The 12,763-nt window shown below is 30.4% G+C and overlaps 1 protein-coding gene across 20 annotated transcripts in view; it reads right to left on the reverse strand.

Moving 5' to 3' along the window:
- PPIP5K2 (diphosphoinositol pentakisphosphate kinase 2) overlaps positions 1 to 12,763 on the reverse strand; it is a 76,259-nt gene that overhangs the window by 50,189 nt on the left and 13,307 nt on the right. For 19 of the 20 annotated variants that reach the window (XM_057738057.1, XM_057738031.1, XM_057738066.1 and 16 more), the window contains exons 3-11: positions 12,477 to 12,672; positions 9,613 to 9,703; positions 8,269 to 8,354; positions 7,056 to 7,210; positions 5,742 to 5,843; positions 4,438 to 4,599; positions 2,910 to 3,031; positions 1,566 to 1,667; positions 134 to 220 (exon numbers count right to left, since the gene is read on the reverse strand). In XM_057738057.1, the coding sequence (XP_057594040.1) occupies positions 134 to 220; positions 1,566 to 1,667; positions 2,910 to 3,031; positions 4,438 to 4,599; positions 5,742 to 5,843; positions 7,056 to 7,210; positions 8,269 to 8,354; positions 9,613 to 9,703; positions 12,477 to 12,672 (1,103 nt within the window). The remainder of the gene's footprint in view (positions 1 to 133; positions 221 to 1,565; positions 1,668 to 2,909; positions 3,032 to 4,437; positions 4,600 to 5,741; positions 5,844 to 7,055; positions 7,211 to 8,268; positions 8,355 to 9,612; positions 9,704 to 12,476; positions 12,673 to 12,763) is intronic. The other variant, XM_057738152.1, reaches the window with a different exon arrangement.

A 12,763-nucleotide genomic window follows, 5' to 3' on the forward strand; every position in this document is an offset into this window, starting at 1 on the left:
GCCTCACAAACTTCAGCCCCTGAGATGGAGCCCGAACGTTACACCCTATGATGTATTAATCAAAATAGCTAAGCACCTAGCAGAAATATTAAATTATCTCCTGATGGATTAAGTTATTCCCCTTTAAACATACTTTTGATGCCTCACTTCCATTTTCATTTTTTGTTTTGGTGTTCGATCCCCATGACGTATGACGGCTATGACGCATCTAAGTTCCATCCTAAAATAAAAAAAATAATGTTCTCAATTTTCTGACAAAGATTTGTGTTATATAATTCACATTAATACATCTAATTATTTATTCAGAACCATCTTTTACCACTTCAAGATCTTCCCCACGAAGAACAATGCTTGTAACAATTAGTCTTAACTTTATCAAACCAAATCCTAAAAAGAATTTAAGAGGCTGGAGGAGGAGTAATATCAAGCTATACAATATCTGCTTCTTGGTACAAATCAACCAGTTTGCAAGGCAGAAACAGAGACACAGATGTAGAGAACAAACATATGGACACCAAGTGGGGAAAGTGCGGAGGGTTGGAGGGGCATGAATTGGGAGATTGGGATTGCCATGTATACATTACTAATAAGAAAAAAAATACCAAATTGTACACTCTAAATATATGCAGTTTATTGTCTGTTAACTGTATCTCAATAAAAGTTCTTAAAAAAAAAATCTGTTTCTTCTCTAGAGATGACTATGCTAACTCTGGGATAAAAGTAAATGGACTGTAACCCGCTAACTTCATTAATTATCTGCCCGGTAGTGTAGATTACTATAGACCGAGATTTCATTAAATCAAACAAAATAAAGCTCCTATATTTATTTTGTCCATGTGAAAAGAAAAGTATTTCAAACTGAAATTACTGGAAGATAAAACTGTATTAGTAAGAATGGTAGGGTATAATTTAACATTTGCCAAACTGTGAGATATGGAACACAACCCTGTAGAATAAGTTACCCAAAAACATGTTTAGTGTTAAATAAGTTTGGAAATATTGGTTTAAGACAAAATTAAGTATTTTTGTCCCCCCCTTCTGCCCCAGTCAGGACTCCTCAGAATATTTAATACACTAACGTAAAGCCCTAAGCAGTGAATATGAAGCATTTGGTCAACTCACCCGAGTAATAGGTGAATTTGAAGCAGTAACTTTCACTAGAATTTATGACACACTCTGGCAATGCTGGTCTAATTAATTTACTTCAGGATATAACTGTATATTTTTCCTTCACATGCTGAGAGCACCAAAGTTGTATGACCAATCACCACGAACTTTTAAGTAACATATCTGCTGGAACCTCCTTTATCCTTATGGCTTAATTCAATAGTTCTATAATTGTCTAAGCATTTTTCAGGTTTTTATTTGTAACAACAGAAAAGATTTTTAGTCTAAATAGCCCTGTGTAAAAGCATATAATCTACTTCTCTATCTGCAAACTCAATCATATGAAAACATACATAGTAAAGTGTCTAATAATTATTCAGAAATGTAATCTTTACTGTAATAGCACAGACCAGTGGGGAATACCCAAGGAGTTTCTAAATGAAAATATTCAAACTTACATAGTTCCAGATGTAGTTGGTACAATTGGGATATCTTCAGCTTCTAAGGGTATTGACCAGGGGATATGAAACTGTGGAGCAAGCTCTCGCATTACAATATTCCTTCAAGACAAAAAGAAAATAAAAAGTTCATTTAAGACAAAACTAAGTACTTACAAATAACAGAGAATCATAGAAGTTAAAGTCAAACTATCTAGAGATTACATAAATACAACACATAAAGTAACCTAAAAAATCAATCCTGATCAAGAAAAATTAGATCAGCAGTGCTAAACTGGTGTATAGAACACACTAATTGGGATGTTATGAATTTAGATTTACTTATTTATTTTCATTTAAAAAATATAAATCACATTGGATTCAAGTAAATCACTGTAACTGCATTTCTACTTACACAGATTCTGAAATTCAAGATTATCTCTTCTGTGTGGCTATTGATCATCTCTTACCAGTTTTTACTGATCACCTACAAAACTATTTAAATACTATTGCTCATTTTTAACAAATTTCTATTACACTTTGCTAATAAGGTTGACAATGAAAACACGCTTAAGTAATTATACCACATTTTTTGTTTTGTTTAAATTTAGCATTTATTCATGCTAAAATTTAGTGAGTTCCCCAAATTTCACTTTAAGGGTAAGTTCACAAACCTTTGAAATATACTGTAATAGCTGACCCCAATTACTAACATACATTTTGAAGTGTAAGTTTTTTATGGCTTTGTCACATATACTTTAAAATGGTTTAAAAATAGTTCTCGTCTTTCGAGTCTTCTAAATCAAGATATAAGAAAATAAGTCAATATAAACTGGCATTTCTAAATGCAACAATTTCTTTTACATTCACTTGATAATCTCATGAAATTATTTTTAAGTAACATATGCATGTAGAAGGCAGAATCATTCAAAAGAATTCTAAATTCCACATATTTCTATTTTATTCAGGTTATTTATTCTGGTTAATTTTGTACCATTAAGTACTATAATTACATATCAAAACTTGAGAAACAAAGTAATCAAATAAATTAGACATTCTGATGAATAATCACTGTAACAATCAATGTAAAAATCACTGTTATACCATTTCTAAATCTATACGGTTAAATATCTCTAAGCCTTTATCTATACTGGTCATAAACTGATTTGTCCTTTGTAGCCAAAAGTATAATTCAGGATTTGGCATGGTCTTTGGGGATGTCATTTTATGAACACTGAGTTTTACTCTAGAGTGTTTACAAAACCTTGATCATTTGATGTTTACAATTATTTGGTTTCTGAACAACTAGTATACATTAACTGTAACAAAAGTAAAGAGGAAGAAATATAAAGAAGAAAATCTTACCCAAGTATTTTTGCACAATCATCATAATACTTCATGGAATTTTTCACAAAACTGAAGCCATTGACATCACAGACATAGGACTGTCCATTGGCCCGTAACAAATCAAAGCCACAAACTGTTTGCTATTTAAAATAAATTATAAACTTTAAAAGTTTCATTTGAATTAAGACTCACAGTTTTCCAGTCTTATTAGAACATATCAAATTTTATAAGTGGCCTAAAAGTATATTACTGTTTGAGTTTACTTCAAAGTAAGTAAAAAACAAAGAAACTACTTATTCGTAACTTGAATACTCTGAAAATATACAGCACATGTCATCTGACTATTCAAGTTCTTCCTATGAATAGATGTGGAACAATAATGCTTAAGGGACTAGAAAGGGCAAGAAATCAAGAAGTTCTTCAATTAACATTTAATCAAAAAGCAAAAGTAAACATTTTTAAAGGCTTCAATAAATGTTGTGCTAGTAGAAATCATATCATTTTAACAAAAAACCCCCCTAAAAAATCCAAAAAGGAGAAAGTTTGAAGACATATCGCAGAGGAAATGTCCAATTACCCCTATGAATCTTTTAAACCTTGACAACCATACATTTGTGAGCACCTGAAATAAATTTACTTTATTTGGGAGAAAACAGTTGAAAGGTATGCCTTTCCTGCTCAGGCTTCAGGAATCCTCTGATCTACATTTTACATTCAAATCATCACATATTAGTATAATGTGATTTTAAGCCATGGTTTTTGGAATCCTGGCACTTCAAAATTTAAAAAATTCATATAAAAAATTCATATAAAGCTATTAAAACATATTTCAGGTTTAGATTCCTTCAATGAGAGACTTCAAATTATTAATGCACTAAGAATTTATTTATTTACTTGATAACCAGTAATATACACTAGTCTTTAAGTTACATATCCAAGGCAAGGCTTCAATGAGGTAAAGTTTATCCTTTATTAGATGCAAGTTGTACTACTTCTATTTAAATCTTTATTGTACAAGATAGTCAAAGCCTAATAATACAGATTGAGAGAACTAGTCAAATGTCATAAGTAAAAAGTTTTAATAAGTGTATTAGTATTGCTTTCATGAACATATTTTATTATATATAATAGGCTAAAGGATCAACTGCAAAGGGTAAAAGACTGAGGACATTTTTTATTTTAAAAAATCATTTATCAAGTCCATGAGTAATTACTTATAACCGATTTTGTTATAGGGGTATGTTAAATAATACTCCTGTATCTCTACTGTTTCAGTTAAGTTTTCTTCTGTAATTGTAGTTTCTGAATAAATTGACAATTTCCTTCTATATAATACAGAAAGAATTAGAAGAAACAAAGGCCTTCATTTATTATATATTTTTATTAATGGCACAAGAATCTCTTGAAAAGTACATAAACCATTCAGACATATCACTTTATTTTCTCTGCTTACCTCTCCTATTACAAGCCCAAATAACAACTTTTTTTGCTCAAAAAAAAATTTAGAATTTTTATAAGGGTCTATATGGTCTGCATAACATCTTACCTTAAATGCAAGGCAGACTTTCCAAGCAATTAATTTCTCTCGCGCATTGAGAATAACAGGGTATCTCACTTCTTTTCCTTCACTATCTCGTTCTACCTTCCCATCAAGTGCAGGAGATTTTCGAGCTTCAGCATGGGCATAATCTGGACCCACTGTATAAACCTTTCAGAAATGATAAAACACATATTTTACTTTAAAAAATACATATATATAAATAAAAATAGCAAACAAATTAAATACAAAGTAATGAATAAAAAAATACCTCAATCTCCAGACTATTTTTTCACGTCTTTCTATTTTACATGTGAACATTTTCACTACATTGAAAGAGGTTATAAATAATTAATTATATGGCAAAAACCGGTAAAGTGAGGTTCTATTCTCAAATAATATAAAAAATAATTATACTGAACATTAAGAGGGAATACAAGAATGCATATGATGTGACCCATCTCAAATTGTTTTAGTTTAACAAAGGAGAGGTACAAATAAATGAAAAAATTACAGAAGGAAGTATCTGCCAAAGTAAAGATTTAAAAGGGGATGGGGGATGAGGGACAGCATGAATTCGAAAGCAGACAAGAGAGGGAAAAGCACTCTAAACAAAGGTAAGAAACACAGACAAAGGGCAGAGGAAAGAAACAGCATGATGTATTCAGGTAACAGTGCATTATTTGGTATGGTTTATAATGTAAGAAATAAGGTTTTTAGGACAGAGGGCAGACAGTGAAGTATCCTGTATGCCAGCCTTATAAATCTGATTATTATCTTCTGGTCAAGGAGGATCCACAAGAAAATTTTTAAAAACGGTTCCATGATCAGGTTTACATCTAAGACAGAACTCTCTAGTTAGACACAGACTGGCTGAACGTAAAGCAATTAAGACCATATTTGTCACCAACAGCAATCACACCTATATTTTTTAAATCACGTTATAGTTGACAAAGCTCTCAATAAATCATTTACACTGATCAATGCTTGGAAACTGTCGTGGCTATTAGACCCTTACCCACTATATTTTGGGTTGGTTTTTAAATATTTTGATAACTTTATTTCAATAAAATTTGTCTCCTTTGTAATCCTGTGTGGTTTATTTTAAGCATTTAAGAACATTATCCTATAAGAAGGGTCCATAGGCTTCATGCTGCAAATGGCATTTATAATACAAAACAGATTAAGAATCTAGTTAAAAATAAAGAGATCCAGAATAAAGGTTAGATACAGCTAACCAAAGGGTAATCTCTTTTTTTGAGATCACTGGTAAACTCAAAATTTAAATTAAAATATACTTTAATCAATCCTACCTTAACATCAGTACCGTCTGTGGGCATAAACTCTTCATATATATATGAGCCTGTTTTTCGTACATTGCTTTCTGGGGAATAAACACTACTTCTACTGCCGATCTGAAAATAAAAGAAGTCTATCACTGTAAAAGCTAAATTATTCTCCTCATTTTTATAAAATAACCCTTTTTACCATCTATTTCCATCACTGATATTTCCAAAAAAATTTTTTTAATCTACAAATATTTAACAACGGATGTAGTTGACATTATATTATTTTCTGTTGTAATTATAACAAATAGTATAAAAATACAATGAACACTAAGAACAATGTTTCTAAGATTCAACCGTATTGCTGCATATAACTACTCTGTTAATACTATAGAATTTTCCTCTGTATAAATAGTCCATAATTCATTCATTCGCCCATCAAAAATATATTTGGGTTGTTTTCTAAGCTTTAGCTAGTAGAGCAACGTTGCTTTGAAGTTTCTTTTAAATATCCATGTGGCACATGTATGCAGGAGTGTTTCTAAAGCATATACTAGAAGTGGAATTGCTAGGTGATAGAATATGCTCACATTCAACTTACAAAATAATGCCAAAATCTTTTAAAAACTGTTTCAGTAATTTAGAGTCTCTCCAGCAATGTATAAGAGTTTCCACTGATCTACAATTATCTATACTTGGTACTGGCAGACTTCTTAATATTTGCTACTCTAATGAACATAAAACAAGTACCTCATTGGGTTCTTATTCTGCATTTCCATGATTGTTTATGAGTGAATTTTTAATCCTGATATATTGCTAAGTTATACTGCTAAGAAGAAACGTTGCTAACAACGTTTGAGCTTGTGCTAGTTTTCCAACTACCTCAATCTTTTTGATCTTGCCAATTCAAAAAGTAATTCAATGTCATTATCTCTTAGACTTGATTTACATTTATTTTATTATGGGTGCAATTTTGAGCATACTTTCATGTATTTAAGAGTTCACTGGTATTTCTTTTCTATGAACTATCCATTTGGGAGGCCATTTTTCTAAAAAAAAAAAAAGCTGATCTTTACCTGAATTTCTCACATGACAGAAACATAGATGGAAGGTAGAAAGAAGATCAAACAACTTTCTTGGTATTCTGTAGGTAAGCTTTTGTATAAACAACATTAAATAATTAAAATGATGCCTTGCTTTTCTAACAAAGTATGATATCAGTTTTATTATCTATAAATGATACATTCTTAATCATCACTTTACTAAACACTTGATTACTTTTAGTAAAATTTATACAACAATGTTTAAAGAATAGTATTCACTAGGATAACAAAGGTTTACCTTTCGAAAAAGTCTTTGACTTCCACCACCAGCAGATGTTGGATAATAAATGTAAACATTGTGATCTTCTGCACTGACTGGCTTTTCTACAAACGGCTTTTGGAAAACTTCCCCATTTACTTCTACATGATCTTCCCCTTCAATGAGATTGCATTCTATAAATCAAACATAACAGCAAGAAAAATTACATATTGTGTATTACCTAGACATAACATTATTATTGAGGACTTTTTTTAAGAATTAGAATAGAGATTATAAAAACGTTGGATAATGTACTGGTTTGATTTGAATTAAAAATATTTAAGCAAACATATACCAACATTTATGATCTATGACAATTTGTTTTTTGAACTATATTCTTCAAAAAATCTAACAGACCTGCCATTTTACCCTATTGCCCCACAGAATTCAAAGTTAGATATGAAATGATGCAGAAGAAAGATTGAGAAATAACTCCATAATGCTATCGTCTTCTGAAAAATGTATGGCATACCACAGATACCATAAAACATGAAATTATTTAAGTTAGAAAATTAACCAATATACAGAATAAGCAAGCAATCCAATCAGGAAGTTTTATCTCTAGACAAATGAGAAAAGTTCCCTGTTACAGATAGTACTACATCTGGTTTCTAATAAAAGTTGCTCTAATGTACAATAAAGTCACCAAAATTCCCCAAAATACTGTTATCAGGATATTAAATATTAAAAAGGATAAACATTTATCTTACCTTTTTAGACTAAGTTATGTGTAACTTACGTTCTATGTTTTAGATAACAGGAAAATGAAGCAAAGGGTGCTTTAAAATATTAATAAACAGTAATATTTCAAAATTTCTACTCAGAAGTTTCGTTGTGGCATACTAGCATGAAGTTTCTAATACTTAATACAATAGTCACAGATGAATCACTCATTTACCCCAATCAATACAAATTTATTAAGCATGCAATTTAAAAATTCTTCTTTATGATTCTCAGATATGTCATATGTAGATCAAAGAAATGCAGGATATACAACTCCTGATTATTAGTTAGCCTTGTAGCTCATAGTGTCACACTTTAATTGAAATTTAATTGCCTATTTGGAGCACTTAAAAAAACTGAATAGAATACGGTAAGTTATTTAAATTCCTTCCATTTAATTATAGAAGAGAGTGGCCCAAAAGTATGGAAAGTGACAAAAGATAGCTTGTTTAAAATCTCCTACTCTTACCTTTGGGATTATTTGGGTCCCGGTTCAAAATTGCATAACGAGGAAGTAAAATACCTTCAGCCTGAAGAATACTATATACTTCCCTCCTGATGAATGAAGAAAATATCCTTATTATTTTATTGCTGTTTCACAATGAGTATATTACTGTACTGTTCATTATTACTGTTCTACCACTAAAAAGGCATGTATATAAAGTCTTTCTTTTTATACAAAGACAAATATGTCTTTGTAAACAAATACATCATTTAAAATATTGAAAAAATGTATTGTAAGTAAATATTCAGCAATATTATAACAAAAGTATATACACAATACTTTCTGTGGAATACTAAAATATTAATTTTTTAAATTGGGAATGTAAATGTATAAAAAGAAATGGTTAAAGTTACCATACCACAATGACAGAATATTACCTAAGTATTAAAAATCTTATATACTACTCAAAGAGTATTTAACTACGTCAGAAAATGTTTAGTCTTTTAAGAGAAAAGTGATACTAATTTTGTAAAATGTAAGTGCAGATATGTCTGCTTTCTATATGAAAAAATAGTAAATGTAGTGGCAGGGTCAAATGCCTTTCTTCATAATTTTATTTTCTAAATTTCTTAAAATGAATATGCATATATATGTATATATTTTATTTATAATATATAAATATGTATTAATATGTAAACCTAGGAAAAATGTTATAAAGCTTCAGATAATAATATTACCATCTGGAAGAAAAGAAAAAAACAAAAATAGAAAAACAAAAAACTTACAGGGCCTTACACTTCATACAGTATTTCCCTATGTATAACCTCATATTGTAATGCTAACACAGAATAAAATAGAATGCTGGTGAAATATAAGAGTAGCCATTAGAGTGGAACATCAATTAAATGATACATATAAAAGCATTTGTATTTTACAATTTCTCTTAAACATCTATGCTTTTGACCTGTTAAATGAATTGCTAAACATTAAATATTTCTCAAAATGGTTCCACCTTACCATTAAAACCCTAGTTAGAATGGGTAAAGCCCTAACTTCATCACCAGTCACATGATGAAAAAATTGTTCATAATTTTCAATGGTTTAGTAGGGTCTGGAAATTAAACAGACCTGGTTTAAGTCCTTGTCCTACTACCTGAGGAACTACTTGTGACTTTGGGCAAACTAATTGATCTCCCCTATTCTCAAGTTTCTTCATCCGTAAAACTGGGTATAAACACCTACTTCTAAGTATTATTTTAAGAATACCACAAATTTACATATATAAAACACCTGATACCATGTTAGCTTAAGTAGACACTAAATAAATGTTAATTTTCCTTCCTTAATTCAGCCAACTTAACCACTCACCTATCTTGTATGAGATACTGCATATTCAAGTCATTGATTACAAATGGATTCCTGAGTTTTGCATAGGCAACTGCTTTGTCCAGTGGAAATCCTAAGAACACATATTATTAACATATTCTGTATAATCTGAAGATAAGTTGACATCTATAACTTAACTTGAATTTATGCCACTTCATATAACTGCTTTCTTTATAAGACATGGAATAATCAATACATAAAACTTGATTTATCTTGTACTATTAAATCAATCTTATTTTTTCTTAATTTGATGCATAAGGCACAGCAAGCCAGTGGTTACATAACCCAAATTAGAGCACTGACATGTTAGCTGATGTCTGGTTATTCAAAGTCACCTGACAGAAGGTAAGACTACCTCAGATACAAAGAGAAATCTACATATAAATAACATAAGTGTACCACAATCACCTGGTGATTTTTATTTTTTAATTTATATAACTCCTCACTAAAGATATTTTGATGCTTATACATATAAATTGGCTGATAATTCAAAGAACTTAAGCATCTTTAAAAATAGCAAAAGAAAAATTTACATTCAACAGATACACTCAAAATATAAAATATATAAGCAGAACATGCTTGCTGTTAACTAGGTCAATGTTAACACATCAGAAATTATTTAAAATTTCTAGCCTTTGGTAAAATTACAAATTACAATGAAAACAAATCAAATGGCAGATAAAGTAAGAGATCTAAAAATAAAATCTAAATAATTTCAATGACTATACTTCACTCTCTGTATTAACACTAAAAGACTCCAATTTTATCCATCAACATATATGATTAAGAATGGCAGTATACCATAGAAGTTGAGAGCTTAAACCAGGGTTCAAACCCTAACTCCATCTTTAAGGCTATGTGACTGTGGGCAAATTTATTTAATATCTCTAATTCTCTGATTCCCAGCAGTAAAGGGGTATTTTAAGAGTCTTACCTAAAAAGGTTTCTGGGAAAGGAAATATAACAGTGTATATAAAACACTTATTACAATACCTGGCATGATAAGTGCTCAATAAATGTTAACTATTATTATTCCCTAGGTAACAATATTTTAATAAATATCTAAGGAAAGGAGTAACAATCAGCAGGCATACACAGCTTTAGCATTTAACTATAGTATGCTACAGTATATCTGTGAAGACACTGTACTTTGTAGCATTATCAGAATAATTAGTAGAGGAAGAAGTGTTAAAGCCTATGGAAGTTAAAAAAAAGAAAACCAAAAAGCTATGGTCAGTTAAAAAAAAGATTTACTCCTAAATTCCTCTTAGCTTTTAACATTTAAATAGAAGTATTCTATACCAAGAATCAATGGGCTACAAATCACAACCCTTCTAGTTTCACAGACCCTAAGAATTCATCGCTTACTGTAAAGATATCTCAATGTCTACGGTTTGAAGCCTTCTAACAGAATTCAGGAAATAAGAAACCCCTTTGTAGTTATTACCCTGCTTTTGTTGCTGTTAAAGAGGCAGCATATGGGATATGACCTGACATAGTACCTAGTTTTTATAAGCAAATAACTAGCTTTTACCTAATAAATAGGAAGAACCATGCGATAGTAAGGGAAGAACACCTTACCCTTAAATATAAGCAAATTTTTTTTTTTACTTGATTTTTACTTTGTTTTATTGAAATGTGGTTGATTTCCAATGTCATGATAGCTTCAGGTATAAACACAGTGATTCAGTTATACATATGTCTATCTTTTTGGTGTACTTAATTTTTTAATAGACTTTAATTTTAGAGAAGTTTTAGGTTCTCAGCAAAATGGAGCCGAGTAGAGCTTTCCCACATCATCCCTGCCCCCACATGTGCACCACCCTCCACCGCAGAGGTACATTTGTTACAAGTGATGGACCTACACTCACACAGCATCGTGCAGAGTCCAAAATATAAGCAAATTTTAAGATTCTTTGAAATGAATGACTTCAGTCTGTAAAGAAGACCAGGACCTTGGCTTCTCTATGAAATAATGAAAATCAATATAGTCTATGGGAGCACAAAAAGTCTTAGCCTGCTCCATCCCCTTCTTGCTGAAGGGGATGCTCTTTAAACACCTAACTAAAGTGAGACTTTAACATAGCTGGAAGCTACATAGTTTGATAACAAAAATGATTTAATATGAATACATTTATAACTGAGTGCATATCTTTTAAATTAGAGTTCTTAGTGAAAATTCACTTAATTCACAGATTCTTAGGTTATAAGTTTCCAGATATACACTTAATAACTTTTGATTAGTGGACTTTACTATGAAGTAATACTTAAGCTTAATTGATATTTCAGTTTAATCTATAAAAGACAGCAAGCAAAATATAAAATTCAAATATAAAGTTCTTAAGAAATAAAGCATGAATATGTATTGATGAATGATAGATCATTTTCTATATGGCAAAACATACGGGCTTATAATATTAAAAAAATCAAGAATTTATCCTAAGAAACTTAGAGTTGCAAAGATATACATTCAAAAAGTTCATCACAACCTTATTTTTAATAGTAAAAACTGGAAACCATCTAACTTTTAGGATATTGGTTAAGTATGATACAGCACACCCACAGGATCGTACACTATGACACCATTAAAAATCAGGTTTTTGATGAATGATATAGAAGGGGAACCTCCTGATGTAATTAGGTTAAAATTTAAATATAAAATTACATATACACTATAACACTAAATGTGTTTTTAAAAACACACACAGGAAAAAAAGACTGGAAAAAATATATCAAAATGTTAATATCACTTATCTGTAAGACTAGATGAGTTTTATTTTTCTATTTTATCTATTAGTTTTATAGTCAGAGAGGATAAAAAGGTTTTCCTCCCTGTTTTTTAATACCTTTAGAATGAAAAGAAATAAGACAATCACACAAAGGCCAGTTTTCCACTGGTTCATTCAAAATAACATCCTCTTCAAATACTACTACTGTGATATATTTAAATAAGGAGATCCTTTCAAGAATTTCCTTCATTGGTTTGGATTTGGATTTCTTTGCCATCGAACATATTCCAACCACAATCTGCCTTTCTGGTGGCTAAAACAGAAAGAAAACAAAAATCAGGTTGACTTGATAACGACTCCAAAGTACAGCTACAATATCTTAAATCTCTCTCAGAAGTAGATAA

The sequence above is a fragment of the Hippopotamus amphibius genome, chromosome 1, assembly GCF_030028045.1.
Source record: "Hippopotamus amphibius kiboko isolate mHipAmp2 chromosome 1, mHipAmp2.hap2, whole genome shotgun sequence".
NCBI lineage: Eukaryota > Metazoa > Chordata > Mammalia > Artiodactyla > Hippopotamidae > Hippopotamus > Hippopotamus amphibius.